Below are 26920 nucleotides of genomic sequence, written 5' to 3' on the forward strand. Positions count from 1 at the left end.
ACATAAGCTTTCTTAGGGTCAAAAATCGCATTTTTCTACTTTAAACTTTTTTTTTACCAAGAAACCTAATATTTTCATTTATTCCAAGTATTTAGAAAGTAATAACCATTCTAATGTGGCCATGTAATTTCAGATGGAAAGTCAGAATGTAGCCAGAGGCTAACAAGCCTCAAGTGTCATACTTGAGGGGAAAACTTAAGGTGTTTGTGCAACCAGCCCCAGTAATTCACAGAATATCCTCATGTCCAAGGACCCAACACACCCTTCTCTTTACCCTCCTGTGCTTGGGGAGGTACTACAGGTATCTGGGTGCTTGCAAAACCAGACTGACAACACTGTCTAACCAAGAGAGATGCCTATAACTAGACAGAGCAAAATCTGCATCTCATAACTGCATATTTCACAGTTCAGTGCCCATTAAACATTTAGCTCATCTAAATATTTTACTGACAGGTAAACAGCTTACAGTTTACTTGCATATTGTACAAATGTATTATTTGCAACATTTATATGAAGCTACTGCACACATTTTATATACCGCACATAAGTGTAGCTGTATCATTTTATAAACCTGGCATGCATGTCTTACATTTTGGTCACCAATTTATTGGACTCAGTATTGAATTACTAGATGAAAGAACACACAAATATCTGTTATCCATGTAAGATGCAGCACAAAAATAATGCTCATTTTGTCCCATGTTATTTCAGAGTTATGCAGATCACAAATACAACTTGGGTAGATGCATTTCAATATGTGGGTTTGTAGGAACGCCAGGTGACTTTCACAATATTTGAAATGTACATTTTCCATCAAATATGACTTTTTTTAACCACATTTGAAGGATTTCAACTTCTTGAGAATTTAACCTTAACTGACTGTGCTGAAACAACAGTAATAGGTGATAAAACAAAACTAGCTATTAGTTCTGTACATTCTCCTCAAGTTACAGACTGGGCAAGTCATTCTCAGAAGTCATTTTTAATTTATTTTGACATGCTAAAAGGGAATAAGTTACACTTTATAGAACATCCAGCAGTAAAATATTTTAAGCTGGTTTAGAGAATGGTGGGTAGAGATTAATGGGAGGAAGGTGAAGAACAACCCCACCCCCCCTCCCAAAAAAAAAAAAAAAAAAAATCCAAGTTACTGATTTATTTTGGCTAAAAACTGAGTACAAATACAAATGTATTTCCTCAAAAGACCCAGAAATATATAGAAAAGAAACCAAACAATATATTCTTAGCAATAAGGGGGAGGGGGAAGGAGATGGACTGCCACTAAAGAGGGAAGAAGGGGGTGAAATAAAGAGGGGAGGGAAAAAAAAAAACAAACAAAAAAAACGCTACAACGAAATTGTTCTGATGTGTAATAGGTAAGTCAATTCCAATGGGGTGGGGTGGGGCTGGGGGGGGTGCCTGAGCATAAAAATCCACTTTCCCTTAGGTTTAAATTGCGATTCATCACGGAGTGGCTTTAGGAAACATTTTCCCCAAAAAATAAAAATAAAAACAAAAACATAATTGGAGTGAGCACATTCCACACAAAATGAAAACACCATTTCCATCATAGCTCTTTGTCATGAAGTTCTGTCTAGAGACAAATTTTCAAAATAGCAAAGGAAAAAAAAAAACCCCAGATAATTTACACATACAATTTTTAATCTATGCAATTAATATACAGGTTTACTGAAGTGATGCCAAATTTATAATGAATATGCCTTTGTTGATTTCATTCTTTTATTCATGTTTTGACTTCAGAATATCAAGAACAATAACAGTTAATGCAGCGTTCTAAAGAGAGATCTAGTAGTCACTAGAATTTATTTTTTTATCTTCACATTAGAAGCTCTTCTAGCACATATCAGCAGGCAGAATCTTAATTACCTTTTAAGAGAAGGAGAATAATCTGCTTAGTAATAGACAGGATTCTTCTATAACAAAACAGATTTAAGTCTTAAATCTTTTTGACTTTGCTTGGGGAGAAAGAAGAAAAACAAATACAACAACAAAAGAAAAATAATAATAATTAAAAAAAAAAATAATAAAACCCTTTCCAATCTGAAAATACTGAGATCAAAAGACAGCCAGTGACATAAGATGAGAATAAGGAGGGAACCCAAGCCATTGACCTGAACAAGAAAACTCTGGGAAAATATTGTTGTGTGCACAAATATATCCTCAGAGAATCAACCATTTTCTAAAGTCTTAAATTGTGAAGAAAAAGAAAAGGAAACGTCTTGAGGGACAGGATAGAAAAGGCTACAGATTCAAATTCCATATCAAGCCTGCTCTCTTTGTGGATATAGTATATACATACCAATATATAGATATATGCAGAGCATGTTATCTATATATACTGATTATACATGTAGTTTATGAAACAAAAGTTCTTTAACAGGAAAATGGATGCCCCACAGTGCCTGGCAGGTTTAGTGAAATGCCAAGGTATGATTGGAAGGCAAGTCCTGCTACGACCACTCTTTTGCTTTGCTTCAATAAACTGCTTTAATGCTCAGAAACCTGAAAAGAAACAAAAGGAGAAGGTTACTCATCCTCAACAATGAACTGTACTACTACATTTCAGGTACTCAAACTTTAGTACAGGTCCTGACCTTGGACTACTCCTGTATTAAATGCTTATTAACAGGTGATACATGGTGAAACAGTTACAACTGGGAATAATTTTGCCACACATCAATATTAACCACGTTTGACTCATACAACACTTTTTTGAAAAAAAAAATTATTCATTAGGTATTGTACCCTACTACAATGGAAAAACATGAATTAAACTGACCGTTCATGTGTCCCTGAAATTCTCCGATTTTAAAATATAACCAAAGATATTTTATGTTTATGCAACTTATGTACAGTAGAGAAGTGAACCAATATTTGACAGTTTTTGACAGTTATACCCGACTATCAAATAGTACTCTTCCTCCTTTTTTGGCTTAAGATTAAACAGCCTGCTCTACACCCAAGAGACAGCAGGGGGAAAAAAACGTATTTTATCCCATGGAGTGAGACCTAGGCGGACAAAAAAAATAATAATAAAAATAACAAATAAATAAATAAATAAATAAATAATTTAAGAAAATACATAAAAATAAATAAAAACAGTTTTAAAAGTCTGGGTTGGTAGATGCTCCAGATCCTCAAATAAATATACTAGTGCACCCAAAAAGTGCTTTTTTTTATATGTTTGCTTTAACCAAATTAAGATAATGTACTTTACAAATTTGTTTTAGTGAATGAAGCTTGACTTTTGACACAAGAAATTTTTTGCTATATAATACAATACTTGTAAGGTACTTTAAGAACAAATGAAAATACTTAAGTACATAAGAGTACTGATTTGAGTAGTTTTGATGTTGTGCTTTATAAAAAAATAATAAAAAAAAAAGTATTGTATGATTAATCTGAAATGATTAAACAACTATTTTAACACACATTTTGGTGATTTCATTCCAAGTCTGGTAATTTCCTGTAAGATGGCAAGTAAAGATGACATTAACTTTAATACAAACAGCTCTTCCAGGTAATGTCTGGAAAAAGTCTGAGTAACATCATATTTGAAACGGGATATAAAGCACCATGTGTAATCACAAATCAAATACAGGTCCTGCTTAGCCAGAGTAATGCCTACTATTTAGTCTATCACAATAATTTGAGTTCTGCTCCATATAAAAATGTCTCACTAAGAAATTGAAGTAATTAACACCATTACCTTTATAAAAAGGTGTGGTGTTTATTAAAACTGGGAACAAAGATAATGATGAAACAATCTTTTGTAATCAATCATCATAATCAAGAGTATTTCACACACTTAGAGCAGAACTGCTAAAAGTCACATCCCCAAGAGTGTACCACCTACTGCAGGGAATATTAAGAAGATCAGAGTCCTCAGAAAGAAGTCCCTGAAGAGGCTATTAAGTGTACAGAAGGTCAGATGGACAAGGAGAAGCAATGATGACTGATGTCTATGTAAGAAGCAATAATTTAATTGTTATATGAAAACAAACTGGGAAATTATACAGAATAGGTTATATTGTCATGGTGCTTAGTGCCAGAAGCCTAGCTGCTGAATTTTGTATATTCTCACCATCCAATGAAAAACATCTCCAAAACAGTAACTTTACAGGAGAATAATTTTAAAAGCCAATGTAACAAGATTTTACTTCCAACTAATTTGAGCATTTCTATTGGCCCGTTCATCATTAATTTTTCACAAAATGTGAAGGAGTAGCTGGTTTCAAATGATGCAGTAAACTGAATTTTCAGAAATAGAGATACATCTTTTTCATTTCACTACATTTCAGGTCAATGCAGCTGTCTACAAGGACGTTTAGAGCACTTCATGCCTCCTGCTGCTGACCAGCTTCATGGAGATTCAGATTTCATTTTCCAACAGGACTTGGCACCTGCACACAATGCCAAAGCTACCAGTACCTGGTTTAAGGACCATGGTATCCCTGTTTTAATTAGCCAGAAAACTCGCCTGACCTTAACCCCCATAGAAAATCTATGGGGTATTGAAGAGGAAGATGCAATACGCCAGACCCAACAATGCAGAAGAGCTGAAGGCCACTATCAGAGCGACCTGGGCTCTCATGACACCTGAGCAGTGCCACAGACTGATGGACTTCATGTCACACTGCATTGCTGCAGTAATTCAGGCAAAAGGAGCCCCAACTAAGTATTGAGTGCTGTACATGCTCGTACTTTTCAGTTAGCAGGCATTTCTAAAAATTTTGAATAAATATTCTCATACCTTTTCTGCATCCAATGAGACTGCTGCTACTGGTGTTTGAAAATATGACACTGCCCACATATCAATAAAAAGCTTAATGTCTGATGAGCTCCATCCCTTTAGAAAGCCTATCTGATCTGGGTGTACTAGGTACCTGATTACTTTTTCCAGTCAATTCACTTGAGTTTGAGTGTATTTCACCATCTACTGGCATCAATTAAGTCAGACAATATTTCAAACACTCAAAGGGGTCTTTATCTCTTTAGTGACTAGAATGATCAAAGCCTGCATTAAGGTATCTGGCCATTCTTTTTCCAAAGCTTCTATTAAAATATCCCGCAGGAGTGGTATCAGCTCAGCTGTGTAGTACAGAAATAAAAAATCCTCCCGATCCTGGGACTTTGCCCTTAGGCAAATTATCTACATCAAGGATCTCTTCGGTTAAAATGTAATCCAACTCACCCTTTTGTTCTAAGATTAGTTTGGGAAGTTGAAATGGTTCTAAGAACTTCTTAAATTTCTCCTCTGCAGGATCTGAGCCTGAGGTATACAGATTAATTTAAATTATTTACATTTAATCATCCTCCTCTGTAGTGCAAATCAGAACAGAAATTCCCTGGGATTTAATAGTGGGGATGATAAAAGACACTTCCCTCTGTTTTACATGCCATCTCCCTGCCTTTTGAAGAGACACCAGAGGTAGCAGAAATCAGTGATTTAGATATTAGAAAAAAAACTGTGAAACGTTCTGAAAATGTTGTGAAAGGGAGAAAAAAGCCCTTTCCAGAAGGGTTCAATAAAAGCCAAATATCATTTAGCCTTTGCATTTTACATATCTGCGGCACCATTAGCATGGCTTTTGTATTTTAAAGGATAAACCACTGTTATGATCCATCACCAAATAAATCCCTACCTTGATATCTTGAGCATCCAAGGCTATTATTTTTCCCTTGAGATATGCAAACAAAACTATATCAGCGCTTTTCCACCAAAATAACTCATTCCTGATTCTTGGAACCTTGGTTCTTTCAAGTGAACATGGGGCGTTGCTGTGCCTGAATACAGCACCAGAGCCAAAGATAAACTGGTAAGAGTCATGACTGAGTCACGTTTATTCTTTGTTTACCATGGAGTCAGACCAGAGTGAGATATAAGGTGAGATATAAGTGTTGCCAAGTTCAGAGTCGTCCTGTTGAGCTTGTGATCAGCGGAGAAACATAGCCAAGAGCTGTGGTTCTGACCAACACGCATGAGATCATGCCTAACAGCAACAGTAACACACCAAACAGGGAATGTTTGTGTTATATGAAGTTATATATGGAGTTACTGATACCAAATTTTACTTCTGATACCAATATTTCATGTTCAAGTATCTACCGATACCAAGTACTAATACCAACTCTTACATTCTAGATAGGTACCTATAAATCCATATATTTATATTGCTATACTTACAGATTTTATTTTGTTAAAAAAGTGTTCTGTATTGCTAATAAGATATAATAAGCTTGAATGAACAATTACTTCTTTATCGACTGCTCATTAAAATATTTCATGTTTCAGAGCCATGAACAAAAAAAAAGCTCTACAGTAGAGGACGGATTTACTGTAAGACTATGGAAAAACTACAATACATTACATAGAGCTTGATGCATGTCCACAAAGTGAGCCACAAAACACGCTGTTACAGCCTTTATTTCAATATAATAATTTCCATTCCACCTTAAATGACGCAACAAGCTACCTCTGATATTTCTGAACCATTTAAGGTCGAACTATGCTATTCTACTATTCTCCACCTCCCGCTCCCACCCATATTAACCACCCAGCTTAATCCTAACTGAAAGAAACCCTCTTATCAACCTAGAACCACCAAGAGCTTGAATCCAAACAATGTGCTCTAAAATCCCTTTGCATATAGCGACCCTCACAGGTGGATGGTTCCCTAGCTACAAGATGAATCTAGCTCGGTATTCCCGAGGGACATTATATGGCAGAGAGAGCAGGAGTAAAAGAGAATGAGCGGCCATACAAAAGTTTATACTGGACTGAATTTAGACAGTAGAGTGAGCTGAAACAGACATGAGGATATGTTTGAGCAGTAAGTACCTGTTACCCTTTTTTCATGTGTTGTGATGCTTTATGTGCTTTTAATATGGGAGAGAGACTTGATTTCACAACAATAACGTAAAAGTTAATTACACTCATCAGCAAGTAGGGGGATGCTCAGGAGACAAAAAAGGCTATTTTTACACTGTATTCCTTTAAGGAAGCTCACAGCTTTTTTGTAGACTGTCAAATGTCTTGCACACTTCCTTGGTCTTGATTCATAAAATTGTTGGGAAAAGCAACGCAGAGTTCACTTTCTGCGCATGAAGCATCTTACGTTCCCCGAATTGCTCTCTTTTCACTTGCGTAGCCCTGGCAAAGAATTGCCATAACATGACTATTGGACCAGCATATCCTCCCCTATTCTCTAGCAGAATTTAGCATGATATCTCCATCTCCTAACCTCAAAACTCTCACCAATACCTCACCTAGGTTTATCCCCAGGAGCAGGGCGAGGACCTCCCGCTCTGTGCATCCTCTTTCCATCTCCCAGTTTCTTTAACTGCCATTTTCCAAGACTTCTAGCTTCTACCTCAACGTGTCAACTTCCACTTTAGAGGCTGGAGGGTTTACTAGAAAGGCTTCTTGGCTGCTTAGATATAATCCACCCATTTCTCAACCTCTGCATTTCTCATAACCAAGGATGAAAGTTTAGACGCCTTTCCTCAGGACCAGTCATGTTATCTGAGATTTTCTTAAGGTTTACATAGATACTGCAGTGATTCAAACACATTGGCGCAATCTTGTTCTACTGCTGCTTCCAGACCTTGTGACTGTAAATGTCTCTTAATATTGCCACAAGCAGAAGACTGAAAGTTTTGATATCTTGAACAGAGTATTACAAGCGAAGTGAACTGGCAAGATTTGACCAACTACGTATTTATCAAGATAATAGATCCCAAGTGATGCAGAGCTCTTCTCTCTAAACTGCCATCTCTCTCGGCGTGCCACGAGTTCCTCTACCTGCAACTACTGAAGCAAGCATGTCTTTATTTATAATAAATTAAAAAAATAAATAAAATTAATTAATTAAAAAAAAATAAAACCACCCACTCTGGCTTAAACCTCAGTGATCTAAATGTCTATCAGCACATATAAAATGTAACATTTATTTCCAAAATCCTAGAGAAGGTATTTGAAGCACAGCTCAAGACTTATACTGATACTTTTTTTTCCTCTCTTAACATAGTACAAAAACAGCCCTGAATAATATTACCAATGACCACCTCTGGGTGGCTGACTCTGGTCTACTTTCCATCCTTATGCTCCTTGACCTCTCTGTACCATATCCCATCAGATCTTCATGGATTTGCAAGCATGTGTGTGTGTGTGTGTGTGTCATTCCAAGAGAAGACACTTTCCACAAAATTAGGATTTTGTTTACGGGAATTTTTGATCATTGTTCCAGAAGCACGTTTGTGATGTCAGGCACTGATGTAGGACAAGAAGTACTGTCTCACAGTGTGTGTGTTTGGAGATACTCTCAAGTCTTTGCACATGATGCAGCAGGCTGCGCCATATCACAACAGCTCATTTCAGCCCATGTTTTCAGACTATTCCATGTTTGCAGCCCAAAAAGGTGACTGGGGTGTGTAACTTCATAGTTTGTGGGCTGTAGGTACAGATACACAAATTTGTGAGTCACAGTACAGGTAATGGATTAGAATTTTAAAGTGGGTGCTGGATGTGTTTTTTTTTCTGAATGACTACAGCACTGATTATTCAAATATTAAGTGACTATTTATGACTGAAGCCCTGAAGCTGTTCTGGAAATCCCTTAAGGAAATGCAATGAAAATACACTTGTATTCCATAATACACACTCTAACATGTCATTTATGTTCTTATAATGGAAATATCAATGAATATAATGAACTTGTTAGCTGTAAAAGTCAGATTAAGCGTCTCATTTAAATAAAAGTTCATTCCCAAATATGACCTCTAAACATGTCATTCATATTTTATATTACAAATAGCAATTAAAATCATAGCCTTGTTAGCTGTGAAAGTCAGATTAAGCATCCCATTTAATTAACAGTTCATTCAGAGAGAAAGAGAAAGAGGAAGTAAGAAAATGGTTATGATCGCACATTCAGAGAAAGATTATGAAGCCACCCTTGATCCCAGAGAAGAGACACTTCAACAAAGTTAGTAGTCAAATTTCCCAAGGACGTCTTTGCATCTGCAAGACAGACCAATTCAAATTTTTGGGTGCCTTCAACTTCAATTATTTCTTACATTTATATATAATGAATTTTTTTTGTCCGGGGAGGAGGGGGGTGGGGATTCCTCCAATTGCATTATTTGAAGGGGACCAGTCACGCAGTCTTATTATAAACTTTTCAGGCCACTACATATTTCTTAACACGTTTTAATTTGGTTTAGTGTATCTATTTCTGCACAGCACATAGTCATACCCTAAACTTTAGCTGACCTGACAAACTTAAAGAAGCTGGAGAGTGGGGAAAAGAAAAAAACAAAAAACAAACAAACAAACAAAAAAAACCCCCACCCATATCAAGTCCCTAGTATTGATTAATTTTGCTAATCAAGAAAGGTGGTCTTTTCTGCCTGTGTGTGCAGATATAACAACTTTACCTGTTAAAAATGCAAGTAGCCAACTAAGTATATATTAAAACACCACAGAATTAACTTGAATTTCATAATTCACTCCTGTGGTTTGAGTTTGGTTGGAGTTATTCATTAATTTGCCCCACAACCCCACACCCTAAAAGGCCTTGATGGAAAAGCTCTCTCTCTCTCTCTCTCTCTCAATTTATTGCCAACTGTAAAAAGGGGGATCTTTAAAAATAAAAATAAAAATCCTATTACATTTTACTATTTAAAAAATTGACAAAACGTGACTGTTCCTCTTATTTTTCTTTTCTTTTAAATATTCCACTCCTTTTTGCAAGAAATGAAAACAATGGGGGTCTTAAGATTTTGCACTGAAAACGTCACTTGGCTGTTTGCTACTAACCTTTCATGTTACTCTTGGGTTTGTCAGTTTGCTTGCCTGTGGGGGTTTGTGCCTGTTGCCCCTGTCCCCCTGAGGATGCGGCCTGTTGTGCTGCTTTCTGCTTCAGCATGGTCCAGTCAAATGTGTAGTCATACTGGTGGTTCAGAGTCCTAGGGGAGATTAAATGATAAGCAGTGGAGGAAGAGACAAAAAGGTAAGGTGAAAATACAAAATATCCCAAAAAAAAAAAAAAAAAAATAAAATAAATTATAAAGCACTGCAGAAATGCAGCAAAATATAAACGAAAGATTCATTGGGAAACTGAAAACGCTACAGCATTAAAAGCTAACGTCAGCAGCAATTTTTACATGGGGCCACTGCTAGCCATTATTTAGTAATCCATATGTATTTCATAACTCAAATAATTCCATTCCATAAATACAGAACAATAAAAATTCACTGAAGTTGATTATTTTTCTCCAGTTAGGATTCTAATTGCATTTCCAAATATTTAATAAAAGTGAGACTTTAAAAATAAAAACATGTTATTTAGCAAAGCTCGTGTCTAAAGTTAAATGATTTTGAAGCCTTGGAAATGTACATGTTGTTAAAAACAAAAAAGACAAAATAATAGTGCCTAACAGTACAAGTTCAAGATTAAGCTTCATTTCAACAAGGAACTAAAGGTAACATTGTAAAACAGATCTCGAACAGTAATATCCAAATCCATTCGCTTGCATATTTTCACATTTGAGTTTAAGCACGTTCAATCACCAAAATAAATAAATAATAATAAAAAAAAAGTAATACATCAAACCAGATTCATATTTAAATGCAGTTATGATGTGTAAAGCTGACAAGTACCTGAAGAGAATACGGAACAGCTGACGGAGGTACATGTAGTCAGGCGCTTCCTCGAAACGCAGGCCACGACAATAATTCAGGTACATGGCAAACTCTGCTGGAAAACCCTACAATACACAGTATTCCCTCTATTAATAAATGTAGACTTTCACACACTAGCCAAGCATGTCATGCATTTTTATTTTACTCAGTATTAGTACAAACACCAAGAAACGCTAGATTAATTCAGAAAAAACATACCATTTTCCCACAAAAGTAAGCAGTTTTCAAAAATCAGCATGACATATCTACCTAAAGATCTTTCAGTTAAAGAGATTTGAGACAACACAATCTGTTTTTCTGACCATCTGTCATACGTCTGTTAATTTGTATAAGGATATCCAACTGGGTAATGGAAAAATTAGATAGAAGCCTTTCTTTCTAGACACCATATATTTGTCATTAGAAAGATTACACAAAAGTTGATTTGGCGATGAATGTGTTGATTATGTCTAATTTTAAAACTACTTTAAAATAAACTCATTTCCCTCAATCACTTAAAATGTGTGCTTTTTCCTTTGTAAGACCCCAAACTTCATTCTTTAAACTCCCACATTTTATTAAAAATACAACACGTTCCTTTCACAAAAATTGTAAGAACCTATGAGGTGTCTGCTGTAATGTGGTCGCTGCATCAAACAGCTGTGGCAAAGTGGGAGCTGAGCCACAAAGCAAAGCTCCCAAGTTACAAATCTATGTCGCTAGCCTCATTTAGCCCTGTGCATGATAGAATTCATACACATACCTTACACAACACCTCGACAGGAGTTGACATTTTCTTCTCGCTAATCTTCTCATACTTCTGTTTTTTTGTGGCAGCCTGTATAACATGTAGAGGGAGAATATTAACAGAATGCAGTGCAGTTTGTTACTTACCGGACTTTATTAGTAATTACTTATATTACTTTTTGCCAATTTTAAAGCCCCTGGGAACCAAACTTTAAACTGATTTTTGGATCATTTTTAAATTGGATGTTATGTGAAACATTCAGCAAAGTTTAAATTAAAAAAATAAGTAAATAATAAAAATAAATATGGTCAATCTCTCCTTAAAAAATGACCAAAATAGAACGGTGTGGGCGTGGACCAATATACTTATGACCATGCACTCAGTTCTCTATCACCGGAAAACAGAATGCAGTTTACGTTATCATAGCAACAAATCCCAGAGAAAGAGACGCCGCAGAGATTTTACTCTGAATTTCGGTTGTCATTTCACACAAGAAAATATTACACAGGGAGAGGGAAGGGAAAAAAAAAAAAAAAAATTACAGGCAGGATGAATTGGCATTACACAGCCATTCATGTACAACCCTATGGATTTTTTGTCTTTCATGTGCCTTTGTTTTGGTTGTGTGTGATTATTTATATTACACACAGGTGCTCGTCATAAAATTAGAATATCAACTGAAACTTCTACATTATACTCATTCATTACACACAGACTAATATATTTCAAGTGTTTATTTCTTTTAATTTGATGATTATAACAGAGCTGTGTCCAAGCACATTAATACCGAGAAGGGAAGGAAAAGACGTTTTAGAAAAAGTGTACAAGCAATAGGGATAACCGCACCCTGGAAAGGATTGTGAAAAAAAAAAAAACCCATTCAAAAATGTGGGGGAGATTCACAAAGACTGGACTGCAGCTGGAGTCAGTGCTTCAAGAACCACCACGCACAGACGTATGTAAGACATGGGTTTCAGCTGTCGCATTCCGTGTGTCAAGCCACTCTTGATTTTTGAAGATCTCACGCAGCAGCAAGATAAGTTTGAATGTTAAGTAGGGAGGGGAGAAATTTTATTTAGGTCTTGTTATAACAGTTTGTTTAAACATTGTTTTATTTTATTTTTTATATATTTTTTAAAAGCTGCACTGTTTGGCAGTCATTTTGTTGTTGCTTTTAATAAAAGACTAATCACAACTCAGACTGAGTGTTAAGAATCTTCCACTTGATTTAATGCATGGCTTTTTTGCAGTGAATGTTACATGGCTGCACATTAACTGTGAACTGCTGAGAAGCCAGCTTTCAAAGCCATATTACAGGCCTTTGATAAGCAATATGTACTTCTTGCAAAAAGCAATTCCTGCATTATACTTGACAGTGAAGGAGGGCATAACATAGGACTTGAAAGAAATTGACCATTTCTCAATGACAACGTATATGTGGTCAGGTGTGAACATGATGCCATACATGAGCCTGACCATTCACTTTCTCAATGCAAACTGCGAATTAAAATCAAAGTGCTTTCAGACCATATTCATTCCAGAAAGTCACATGGGTGACAACCTGGCAGAAGCACTCAGATCTTTCCTTTAAGAGTGATCTCTGGATCAGAGAAAACTGGCAGGCATAACAGACAATGGGGCCAACATTGTAGCAGTGTTGCGTAAACTTGGCTGGCAAAAGCTAAATCGTTTTGGCCATAACATGCATTTAACTGTTACCTATGCACTTAAAGTCAGAAAAGGGCTGCACAACGGTTTTGTGCAGAACTTTGGTGACAACGTTCTCACAGAGCTGGCAAAAGAGAAAGTATTAAAGTACAAGCTGAACTGAACTTGCCCCAGTATTGCTTAGTTGTGATGAATTATCTGCATATACGACACACTAAGCTATTATGACTTATTATATAAGTTTTCAGGGCCATGGGACACAAAACGAAAGAAATAAAGGCAGTCCAGAAAAAGTAAAGTTCACGGATGTCCAACAATTATCCCATAGAAAAAAGGAAAAGGAAAAATAAAAGCACAGATAACTACATATATTTCTCTTCCCTCTCTATTTATAATTAAATTCTCTAGTTCTCACTGATAGTCAAACTAAATTTGCCTGAATTTAAATACTGCTCAAGAATTTTTTATAGGCCTAATTTAATATTATTTTTAACAATTTATATTTTTATATTATTTGTGTTTACTAGGATTATTTAAAAAAGATACTTAAAAAAACAAAAACAAAGTGGCTTGTTGTTTAAGTTAATAACTGGGTGGTGTGTAGAACCGGCTGATCAATTATCAAACAATAGCCCACTGTTAACATAGCAAACTGATAATCTAATTTTAGGACAGTCTTGTTTTAATATATTCACAGGATTGTTCTACTAGGTGGGGTTCTATGCAGATGGTTGAACATATTCTTAAGCAGTGTCCAGCTATTAGAAGGGTTCTGGATGATCGATGCAGTCAGCATTTGATTCCTATATGGCAGGAAATCAAAGTCCTAAAATCCATTAATGCAGCTCTGAAAAAAAGTTACAGATTTTACAGATGCGCTGTCTTCAGAGAGGATGGTTACAGCATCCTCCGTGAAACCAGTACCACAGTTACTAAGAAACTTTATTATATATATATATATATATATATATATATATATATATATATATATATATATATATATATATATATATATATATATATATAAAGACCAGTCTTGGAAGAAAACCCACAGTGCCCCTGCAACACAGGGACTGTTGGCAAAAGTTAACCACAATACTGCGGTGACGTGTTAATTTCTTATCGAGGTGAGAAAAAAATCCAACATTATGTTAAAAGCCCTATGGATTAAGAATGGGATTTCACATGCGTGCAAGGGTACATAAGCATATACTTTGGCAATATAGAGTATATATATATATATATATATATATATATATATATATATATATATATATATATATATATATATATATATATATATATATATATATATATATATATATATATATATATATACACACACATACTGACCACCATATAGCAATATATCTACTGTATGTAACCTGTCTGCTGCTTTGCACATAGTATTAACAATATAAACGCCACAACCACACAAGTCACACAAAGTATGACGTTATATTTTAATTCATATACTTCAGAATTAACAAATGCATTACAATCTGAGCATATCAAAAACCTTACCTTCAGTCCTTGCCAAGGCAGGCTGGTTCTGTTGAAGTACATCAGCACATAGCCTAGTGATTCCATGTCATCTCGACGACTGTTGGAACATAAGCATTATTTTTAACTGAGCGAATATTTGGTTATATTGCACATAAAACTCATGGCAGGTAGAAAGACCAAAATATCATGATTAGATTAACTGATGATTAGTTAACTCAACAAGCTTAGCAGCACTATTGACAAAGTTTTTATTTATGAAGAGAGATTAGTCTCAAAATATTTGACTAATGTGTAAAAGGTAATTCACCAATTAAACACATGTAACAAAAGTCTCACTACTCACAATATATTTATAATAATTATTTCAATTTATATAGCACTTTTCACAAACCCAAGAATACTGAGTGTAAAAAAAATAAAAATAAAAACACACACAACAATAAAGCAATGAGGAAAGTTTTAAGCTGAGATTTAAAGGAAGACAGTGATGAGCAGAGATGATGAGATTGAGACTGAGAGCAGCAGCACTAAAGCCACCCCTGGTTGAGTGTCTGGTATTAGGGCAGTAAGAAGTCCAGAGTGGTAGACCTAAGTTTGCGAGATGGACAGTAAGGGAGAATCAGCTCAGAATGATATACAGGAGCCAAGCTATGTAAAGCTTTAAAGTTGAAAAGAAGAATTTTATATTTTAAATGAGGAATGACAGTCAGTGCAGTTGCTGGAGGACAGGTGTAATATGTTAACTGCGCTTGGTAGATGTAAGAACTCTAAAGGCAGAGTTTTGGATGTATTGGAAGGCTATAGAAGAGTTACAGCAATCGATTTGAGAGAAAAAGTAATTGATCATCATGAGTATGTGGAATAATCAGGCAATGTTAAAAAAAAAAAATGCAGTTTTAGTGCCAGACTTGATATTTAACAACCTGGACTGGCTTAATAGCTGCACCATCAATGTAAACAGAGAAATGCAAAACATGGGAAAGTGGGTATTAGGCTCCAACTAGTAAATATTTGTTTTATCAGCATTGAGTAATAGATAGTGTGCAGACAGGGTTTTAACTAAATACAGGAACTCTGCAAAGACAGAAGCAGGGGGTAAAGCAGAGCTGATATACAGTTGCTGGTCATAAAATTAGAATCACAAAAAAGATGATTTCAGTAATTCCATTCAAAAAGTGAAACATGTATATTATACTCATTCATTACACACAGGCTGATATTTCAAGTGTTTATTTCTTTTAATTTGATTATTATAATCTGACAACTAATGGAAACCCCAAATTCATTACCTCAGAAAATTTGAAAACTGTGAAAAGGTTTGATATTAAAGACACCTGGTGCCACACACTAATCAGATAATTAACTCAATTAAGCACCTGCAAAGGTCTTTAAATGGTCTCTCAGTCTAGTCCTGTAGGCTACAATCATTGGGAAGACTGCTGACTTGACAGTTCAAAAAGACGACCATTGACAACTTACAAAAGCAGATTTTGCATTTCTTTTGGAAATCAAGGTCCCAGAGTCTGGAAAAAGAGAGGAGAGGCACAGAATCCATGTTGCTTGAGGTCCAGTAGAAAGTTTCCACTATCAGTGATGGTTTGGATGCCATGTCATCTGCTGGTGTTGGTCCACTGTGTTTTCTGAGGTCCAAGGTCAATGCTGCTGTCTACAAGGACATTTAGAGCACTTCATGCTTCCTGCAGCTGTCCAACTTTATGGAGATGCAGATTTAATTTTCCAACAGGACTTGGCACCTGCACACAGTGCCAAAGCTACCAGTACCTGGTTTAAGGACCATAGTATCCTTGTTTTAATTGGCCAGCAAACTTGCCTGACCGTAATCCCATAGAAAATCTATGGGGTATTGTGAAGAGGAAGATGCAATACGCCAGACCCAACAATGCAGAAGAGCTGAAGGCCACTATCAGAGCAACCTGGGCTCTCATAAAACCCGAGCAGTGCCACAGACTGACTCCATGCCACGCCGCATTGCTGCAGTAATTCAGGCAAAACGAGCCCCAACTAAGTATTGACTGCTGTACATGCTTTGTTATGTTCATACTGTTCAGTTGGCCAGCATTTCTACAAATCCTTATTTTTTTTGTATTGGCCATAACATTCTAATTTTCTGAGATATTGAATTTGGGGTTTTCATTAGTTGTCAGTTATAATCATCAAATAAAAATAAATAAACACTTGAACTATACCAGTTTGTGTGTAATGAATGAGTATAATATGCAATTTTCACTTTTTGAATAGAACTACTTTTTCATGATATTTCATGACCATCACCTGTACATCTGAATTTCTTTGGCATAGCAGTGACAAGCCCATGATTACAGACAATCTGCCCAAGTGGGGAAATGTAGATAATGAAGGAGAGGCCCAAGGACAGAACCCTGGGGTACACTCTGATCAACAGCGGCCATAGATGATTTATGAGAACCTAATACAATGTAATATTGTCTATTTGTGAAATATGACAGTAAGCAATTAAGGGCTTGGCCAGTAATACCAACAGATGATAGTCTGGAAATGAGGATGTCGGGATTAACAGGGTCAAAGGCTGATGACATATCAGAACCAGGACGTTGAGAAATCCAGCATCTGTTGATTTCAGCAGATCATTACAAATCTTTACAAGAGCAGTCTCAGTGCTGTGCATGGTGCAAAATAACAGATGGAAAGGGCTCATAGATTGTTGCTTGACAGAAAATCAGTCAGCTGAGCAGCTACAACTCATTCCATCACTTTGGCCAGAAAGGGAAGGTTGGGGATCGGCCTGTAATTGGCAAACGAGGACGGATATAACCCATGTCCGTTTAGTATAGGATTTAGGCGTGACAGCAGCTATCTTAAGGGAAGATGGAAAAGTACCTAGATAGAGTCACAAGTTTAAGAATAGAAGTAGGAGAAGGATCACGCTGAGATGAGCAGGACAATGACCTAGACTTCGCTAGAGCGTAGCTAGCTAATAGCGACAGATGTTAGGCAATCGGTACAAGAGAAATAGTCAAAGAAATCAGGGAAAACAATGGGTCAAAAATGAGCTGACAGGAAAAGGAACCAATAAAGATGCAAAGAAATATGATCAGAAGATGTGAAAATACAAAAATACTGAAGAGAAGCAGCAGCAAAAGACACTTCATGCTCTTAACCACTGGTGAGATCCAGAAGTTGAACGAATATATCCCAATCTGTCTCAGTCTTCAAATTGTACAAACTCCATGAATCCATGACATAAATCCACAAAGGTGGCCAGCAGGCAAACATACTACCACTAGGTGGCCTATAATTGGTCAGTAGTCGAATGGACATTGTTTTTGTTGAATCGAAGAAGTACAAGAAAATGAACTCTTCTCCACACTATAGGGACCACAAACAGGAGCTAATTCATAGCGAGAGATTTTACTCAGGCATGGTTTGGGTGTAAAATAAAATTGAACAAAGGAAAAATAAAGACTCCCTGAAAACTACATAGTGCATTGTGTACTTCATAGCGTACAGGAAGATGCTTGAGATTCAGCCCTAGTGTTGTGGTGGTGCAACTGCCACCAATGCAGAAGTATAAATGCTCACAACGCTGTAGGTCACTGTATAGAATCAATGTATAAATCTGCCTTTACCCAGGCAGATTTGGAGTTGGCTCTCCCGCCAGTAAGATAAATCAGAACTTGCGCCAAAACCTTTATGCAAAACAGCATGTTTTTGTCCTAGAAAAATAAAACACACAACCCAGAAACCTTAGTGTCTACTTTTCAAATATATGGAGGTTGAGAAGAACACGTCTCTCCCTGAGACTCAGGCTGCGACCTTTGATGGCCTAACCATTCATATTCATATGATAATCTGGCCGCTCTTATTGGAAGATTACGTGTGAAAACTTTCATTTTAGTCATATAAAAAATGCACATGGCTGTGTTTTCACACTGAGTGCAGAGCTCCAAGATGACGCAGCAGAACGGCTTCATTTTGTGATGAGTAAGTGAAATGTATTCGACTCGTTTTTCTGCAAAACATTTAGGATAGTTAGCTTAGACACTAGGTTAGTTCAACAATATATTCTAGCGAAGAAATTTGTGAAGCTGACGGTAAATGTTTTGTAAACGTGCAGAAGCACAACAGCTTGTAGTAAAGTTTGGTTTCTCTCTGCTGCTTTTAAACAGTCTTCTGAAGTGCATATGTATGGTTTGTTGTGCCAAAGCAGTCTGTGCTAAATAAATACTACCGATTAAAAATGATTGCGTTGGTCTCACTGAAGTGGTGGTGGTTAATGGGCCCCTTTGACAGTGGGGAGGGGATTTATCACCTGTTTCACACCTATCATGAATAGTCAGTGTGTGAGGCCACAAGTATAGAAAAAGTGTCACATCAGTCATAGCAAAATAGAAGGAAAAAAAAATAGCAAAAAGCTGTAAACAACAGTGTGTAACCAACACTAATGTCTACAAAGTTCAGAGCTCTAAAGAAAACTTCATAATTTTCATAACGTGATTTTATATCAGCACCTTTGAAAACATTTTTTTTGGGAATGCATGTTTAAAGTTAATTTAAACGAAAAACAGATGACTAATGTACAGACTCATTTTTGTTGTTGGGTTTGTGCTGAATATTAGCATATGCAACTTTTTGGGAACAAACATTTACAGGGAGAGGAAATTTGTTAACATCGAGTCATGTCATATCACAAGACATGGCAGAAAGGCCTCAGACTCCAGGTGATTAAGGCTGTACCAAGCCCCACTGGTACTGTTAATACATGCTCAATGTCCCCATGGTTATAAAATATACAGTTCCAATATATTAAAAATGTTATTTGCTCAATTTTTTTTATTATAAGCTTTTATTATAAACTGAATAAGCCTATAGGCCTCATTTGTAATTATGTGGTTAATTTAGCATATGTTAATAAAATACAATTCATTACATGAAGTAACAATGCAGTGTTATGGGTAGAGCAGATGGGATTCATGCTTTTCGACCATTAAAGACATGACATTTGGACTTGACTTGCAAAAAATTACTTGTGAGCATCTTTGCTTCAGACATAAAATCACATCACCATAAATGTTCACTTGTTTAAAATACTGAGAGAAAAACAAAATTGAGAGCAGAGTTTGTTACTTATTTACTGATAGGGTTGCTCAACAAACCTGCAATCTTTATTCCTGAAAATTGGACTAATATTGAAAACATGTTTTCTAGGACTGCTGCTATATTTATGTAAGATATACTTACAGTATAGGTAAATATAACGTACATCTGTTGGTGATATATCACATTAAGCTCACATGGAACTTGTGACACTAAGCACACATTAACAGTACCAGAGGGTGCTAGGTGCAGCCTTAGACACCAGGGAGGCCAGTGTTGATTTATGGATTTTGATAGTGCGGGCAGTTGATATACTGTGTAAAGTTCACATAGAACTGGTGGAACTGAGCACACATTAATGGTGGCTCTACACGAGTGTGGTGGGGTCGTAAATCTAACTCGAAGTGGGGTGGGTGTGGGACGTCTGATTTCAACTGTTGAGCCTTCCGGAGGTGTCTACGAGATGACCTCTGAAGAGCTAGCAATATAGTGAGTGTTTTGGGTACTCAGAAGTTGAGTAAACTTAAGCCCAATTTGTACTTTTAGCTGAACATACTGTGCAGGCAACACATCAAAGTGAACCTTACATTACCTCATGTAAACCATGCCCTAGCACATACAACAAACTACTAAAAATTGCAATTTAAAGATTTATAAATCTAATACTACTACACCACTACATTGTGCACTTCATAGTTTAGAGGAAGATTTGAGATTCGGTTGTAGTGGTGTAATTGAACAGAAATTAACGCAAAAATATAACTGCTTGCAACATCATGGGGTTCTTGCATAGCCTACGGCATAGGCTCTGCATCAAGTCAACGCTAAAGTATAAAATGGTCTTTAGTGGTTAGGTGTAGATAGTGGCTGATACGATCATAAAAAAGTCACAGAAATCCTAGAGGTTAGATGTAGGATTCAAATGGTTAATGATAGATAAATGTGAATGCAGGTAGTAAGACAGTGAAGCTCTAAAGATTGGCACAGGATATTTTAAATTCTGTGCATAATTACAATGTATAATTACAAGAATGGTGCCCCTATTGTTCAAAACCAAAATCTAAAGACACAGAAATACGGTACATAGTACTTAGAACATGTAATTTAAGGCAAAAATTTAAAAGTAAAATATGGGATTTTTCAAGCACCTCTGCTCAATTCCAAGGTGTGCATTGATACTGGCATATCGAGCAGTGCCTGTGAGATTCTTGTCTTCTCTGTAAGGAATGTGCTGCCGTGTCCTGTTGTCCCGGTACTTTTTGGCCAGGCCAAAGTCGATGAGGAACAACTGCAACAATAAAAAAAAAACAAAAACACTGACATCATATCTATTTTAGCACTAGCAAGAGCAAGCAAAAATACACATAGAACAGTTAAGCAGGTCCTGCTGAGCATGAAAGGCATTGTGATCTCAAGGGAGAAAAGAGAGAAATAAAAAAAGAAAAAAAGTTATTAAACATAGGCTTAAGAGGCTTCCTTAATAGTGTTTAAGAGATGCATACAAGAGGGAAAATAATAATAATAATAATAATAATAAAAACAAAAAAAAAAACTGATGTAACCCATTTTTCACTCAGCTCAGCTAAAGACTGCCAAGACTACTGGTTCAACTAAAGAATTTAAAATCAAACAAAACAGGAGATACCTCAGGAAAAACAACTGAACAATTTTTACAGGAGTGGAGTAACGAAAGCCAAACAAAACATCATAAACCAAATTCTTCAGTTGAGAGCATATTTTCTTTGTACCAAATTTTACTACGGTTCCACAAAGTGACACTTTAAGGGTATATTTTAAAATAAATGTAGAACAGTTAAGCAGGTCCTGTTGAGCATGTAAGGCAATGTGATCTCAAAGGAGAAAAGAAAAAGGAAACTCATTTCACTTAGTTTTTTTGCATTTCCTATAAAAACTAAGTAAGTAACAATTGGGCAGATGAAAGTTTAACACTTCACAATTTGACATTTGTTTTGGGAGTGCCAACCTGTGTCCACATTTTTGTGCACCACACTTACTTTGCCAGGTAACAGCTTGAATTTAAGGTGTTAGTGACACTACTAATGTGTTGTGTGCGCATCTGTGCATTTGTATGCGCCTTAGTTCTGTGATTTGTATGGACACTGTTCATGGAGAAGATAAAATATATTTGATCCTCCTGCCAAAAAATAAAATCAATTATATATAAAAATGTTAATTTAAAAACAATTTAATAAAATGTAAAAAATGTGTACACTCCGATTAAAGCACAAATATCTGCAAAATGCTGGAGTTATAACCTGTGGTCACTTATTAATGCACCCATCAGGGGCATACTACACTGACAATATTGGATTAGAAATAGGTATGCTCCATTTTCAACAATATTCAAAGAAAGAAAAGTTGACATCGGTGTTTAAAATTGCCTTAATATAGAACATTAATATTTCATAATAAATAGCTAGTTTTGCACTGCAATGTTGCAATCCACTGTTAAACCTCCAGCTTCATTAAAAGTCATTAATACAAACATTGTACCTGTTATACTCAGTAAAAATATAAATCTTTCACATATCATAAATCTACATACTAGGATTGGCTTTACCTTTTGAAAAATTAAATTAGGTGTTGTGTTTGTATGTTGGGTAGTCAAATTTTCCAACCGAAGCAAAAAAGGTAAATAGAGGAGAGACAAAACTTGAGAATGACGGCCTACACAGTTCAGAATGACAGCAACCAAAATAAATAAATAAATAAACCCCAAAAGGAGCACAGCCCTTCTTTTGAAAGCAAGACACTTGATTTTTTTGTGTGTGTCAAAAGCACACAAGTCAGAAAAGTTCCCCAACAAGCGAATTGCTCATAGCTTTGCACCACATTGTCATTTTTACAATCTGAATTTGCAGGACATATGAACATCCACAAATTTGTGTAAAACTCCAAACTGAAGCTTCCAAACTGGAAAAAACAGCTGCCAACATGCATAAGATCTCCAATGAGCTAAACCTCTACAGTCAAGATTAGATGACAGTTTAAGTACTTGTAAAAGGCAGGGAATATTGAGAGAATTTCACAATTGCAGCAACAAACATTCTTTAGGTATACTGCAAGATGGCACAAGTTGTTCAGAGCTGGAAGACGATAAATGCTGTAGGTTCTGTGGATTTTGTTTTCAAAGTCAAAACTAAATAAATAAAAGCTACACCAAACATGATTTGCAACTTTATAAAGTTATCTTAAATCATGTCTATCCCAAGATTATTCTAGTCACTCATTTTGTAGGGGTGTAAGCAGGAAACAAAAAACAACTGTATGACGTTAAATCGTTGTCACCAGAATCTGAACCAGAAATCAATGCTTGGAGGGTGAGGGGAGAGAGGAGGAAAAAAAAAATGTTTGGAGATAAAAAAAACCTAAAATTTATTGATACTGAAAATAATTAAGTATTAGAAATTCAGGTGTTGGAACTTCAGTTTAACCAAAATTAGGTAACCAAACCTTCAGGTAAAAATTCAGGTACAGAAAATTAAGCCATAATGTTCAGGAAAATCTAAACAATGTTTAGTTACCACAAATCTAATTCAACTCTGTTTGTACAGTACAGTGTAACATTTTGTATGTACTGTCCCCCCCAATCTGGCTTCCATAGGTTCCTTAGCAGGTTTCCATGCAAGAATTTGCGATTGGCTGTCCTGTACTGACTACTGGTTTGATGATCGGTATGTCACAGGAAGAGCTCATTGGTTCCATCTGATGACTCGTCACCGAAGGTTTCTTTTTAAAAGTCTCATCAGCATAAGTACAATGGACACTGTTTTGCAGATACACATTGCATGGCAGCATATTACCCAGCCCTGTTTTCTAGTGAATTTGTAAAACACTGCACCCAGGGTGGGGGTATTATCATGGTTTGGGCCTGCATTTGGCCAGGAGGGCTTGCCATCTTTGATGAAATAATGAATTCAGAATTGTACCAGCAAACTCAAGAGAATGTGGGTCAAGCCTATACCTATCACGATCGCAATTATTTGAGCTAACTGCGATGATTTGCACTAACAAATATCTTATATTTCAATCCCAACAAGCAGAAATTCATTTGTGTATTTCTGAACAAATGGTGAGACAAATGTGTAAGGAGATTTAGGCTGTGCATGTCTCCTTTTTATACTTCTGTGGGTAGGATTTTTTGTATACACTATTACAGTATGTGTTTTATTTAAGCAACTGTAACTTTAAAAGTACATTATGTGACACATTTTGACAAGGTAGAACAACTCATCCGAACAGTTGCTACTAAACGGTGACTGTAAAAAGGTGCCAATACAACAAACCTGAGAAATCATCTTCGGCTCCACCACCCCAGTTTGCCGAACTTGGGAAGACCACAGCATCAACAGATTCTTCCCGGCAGCTGGCTATTCCGGAGGCTCTCCGGCGAGTATCTTAGGCTACATTCACACAGCAGGTAAAATATACCAAATATGACTTCATGACCAAATCTGATTTCTGCTGTTCACAGTCTATATAATATGACCTATATCTGACGTCAGTCTGAACAGATCACGCTCCAAACTGACCCTAACACTCAAAGAATTATATTTCAGGTGCTGACCAGAAGGAAAATGTCCCTCTGTTTTATAGAAAGCACTTTTGTTTTTGAAATGAAGGAATGGGAAAAAGACTGGTGTTTTACTGCAGTGCTATATCATAAAATCTTTTTCTTTATTCCAATTGAGTTAAGTTAAAGATTAATTAAAGACTCTATAGAACATTAAAATGTGAACCAATGTCTCTTTCACTAAGCGCAAATTTCCCGGGTCTCTCACGGACACAAGTCTCAAAAGAGAACTAGACAAGCACGGAGTTTGTTTCTAAGAGCCACATACCCGCCTCATACCGACATGAAAAATACAAGACTGATACAGAACTACTACTTTAAAAAAAATAAATAAATAAATACATTCTAAATTTAGCCTTGGTATTCCTTGCCTGGAATATGCTGAGCCATAAACATGCTATGATTTAAACCCAAGAGATGTTTAAGCCATAGCACATCTGATTAGATTTTTTAGCTTATTTTGAGAATTAGCAAATACCATTTTCAAGCATACAATTTTAATTTAAAGACAGGACAAGGGACAAATCTTTATGTTAATGAATAAATTAAAAAAAAAAAAAAAAGCATGCTCTGCTGTGGACTGTCCCCACACAAACAGGGATAAAGCTAAGCTTGATGAACCTGTATTAGAGACTAAGCTCCTTTCACTTGGCAATACATCAGTGCCACAGCAGAGAACCACCCACACACATTACAACACACTGCACTCCGAGTTCAAATAGATTTACATTTGACTGCTTTTCCAAAACTACCCTGACGTTTCCTTTTATTTACAAAGCATGAATTTTATTAACCTGAATTATCTGAAATATTTACCTGAATTTTAATTCCCTGAAGTCTTTTACCTGATTTTTATTACATGATTTTACTTGACATTTTGGTTACCTGATTTTTTTAAACTGAAATCAAGTTTTCCAAGTCCATAAAAGTTTGCAATTACACAAACAAATTGTCATACTTTTCTTTCCTAATTCATCTTTTCAAGGCATTTCTTTCACTGTTGATTTATCTACTCAGTTTTCAAAATACAATAATGTGCAATCAATCTAAAAAAACACAAGCAAGAAAATAAATGGGCTTAATTGATGTACTGATGCTGCTAGGCACTGACAACTCAAAATGACTTCCATCTGCCAAAAGCCTTTGTGAGGAAAACACCATATTAGAGAAATGTTATATTATGTTCAGACCTTACTGCATGAGTTTACTACAATTAACAAAATAAATAAACTGGGTGGTGACATAAGAAAATAAGACTTAAGATGACAAAGGCAAGCTCAAGCACTGTTTGAGACAAAGCCTCTGTAGTTCCATGTCTTAACATAAGAAGGTAAATCTGCAAGAGCCTTTTATTTTCAATAAATGCACCAGTCCTCATCTCATTTTTAACAGTATTCAATATCAAAAAAAGCAAATATACATCAGTTATTTATTTCTCAATCCTGAAATTTTCTGATGTGATGCAATAATGAATACCGGTAAGAGATTTGAAAGTTATGCTCATTTGAGTTCACAAAATTGATCAAATTTAATTCAGGAAACATTGTGATCATTCCTCCCTCAGAAGATTTAAAAAATGGCTGAAAAAACGGCTTAATGTCTTCCAGATCCCAACACGGACAACTGCAATCTGGATATATTCTCTTTAACATAGGTGTTTGGTTTAATACCAGGGTGTTTAATCATTAAACAAGAAGGCTAGGGTTAGTGACAGTGAGGGGGTTCAATAAAAAAGAAAAACCCAAACAAAATAAATGAATAAAAAGGGGAGAGGGAGGGAGGTAAATAAATAAATAAATAAAAATAAAGAGGGGCAGTATTATTAGGCGGTTGTAGTTTCAGACCTGGTTTAATCCTGAGAAAGATGGGTCCTGAGAAGAACTAACAGCCAAGCTTCTTTTCCTCTTCCCCACTGGAGATTCTAAACACTAAACAGACAATAGAAGGTGCAGTGCATCAAACAGTATTGCTGACAACCCACACGGCCAGCGCAGACAGGCAACACCAAGGCTCAGAAAAAGAACGGAAGGGAGAGGAAGAGTAGAAAGAAGGGGAGGAAACAAGACTTGACGTCCTTCATACCACCAGGAAGCATCCTAGATATAAACTAATCTACTGGTGGGGTGTCATCCAGTAAACCTGGATACAGTTCAGTTAACAGGTGAGTAAAGCAAACACAACAGTTCTGTAAAAACTCACTGTCCAGGTTTTAATATTACTGATAGCATTACTTATATATAACCAAGATGTCACAGCTATCCATTTTCATCTAATGTAGTCTTTGATCTTGAATATGCTGTATTTCCTTTCTGTTTTTAGCACCGCCTGTACCAAATACTACAAAAGGAGCAAGGACTGATACGAGGGCAATCTAACAGCATTTGTTTTCTTAATTAGGCATGAAGTTCAAAACAAATGCCCCCCCAAAAAATAAAAAGACCCAGAAAAAGCCCATCCATTACATTTTTGTATTAACTACTTACTGTGTATTTTCTATGAAAACTAAATACCTTCAGTAAGGAAGAGGGTAGAATATGTTGGCATTTGTTCACTTGTGTAACTGAAGTTTAATTCATGTATTGGGAAACATGAATGAGATTTAGGG

General features: G+C 36.1%; 1 protein-coding gene across 4 annotated transcripts in view; it reads right to left on the minus strand.

The window, feature by feature from the left end:
• Positions 1–587: 587 nt before the first annotated feature.
• csnk1a1 (casein kinase 1, alpha 1) overlaps positions 588–26920 on the minus strand; it is a 47981-nt gene continuing 21648 nt past the window's right edge. Inside the window, exons 5-11 of one of the 4 annotated variants that reach the window (XM_066648585.1) lie at positions 26160–26243; positions 20870–21009; positions 14646–14724; positions 11469–11543; positions 10685–10791; positions 9878–9990; positions 588–2523 (exon numbers count right to left, since the gene is read on the minus strand). In XM_066648585.1, the coding sequence (XP_066504682.1) occupies positions 2516–2523; positions 9878–9990; positions 10685–10791; positions 11469–11543; positions 14646–14724; positions 20870–21009; positions 26160–26243 (606 nt within the window). In that variant the 3' untranslated portion in view covers positions 588–2515. Of the gene's footprint in view, positions 2524–9836; positions 9991–10684; positions 10792–11468; positions 11544–14645; positions 14725–20869; positions 21010–26159; positions 26244–26920 lie in introns of those variants that run through there. The other 3 variants (XM_066648583.1, XM_066648586.1, XM_066648584.1) reach the window with 3 other exon arrangements.

The sequence above is a fragment of the Hoplias malabaricus genome, chromosome 17 (genome assembly GCF_029633855.1).
Source record: "Hoplias malabaricus isolate fHopMal1 chromosome 17, fHopMal1.hap1, whole genome shotgun sequence".
Classification (NCBI taxonomy): Eukaryota; Metazoa; Chordata; class Actinopteri; order Characiformes; family Erythrinidae; genus Hoplias; species Hoplias malabaricus.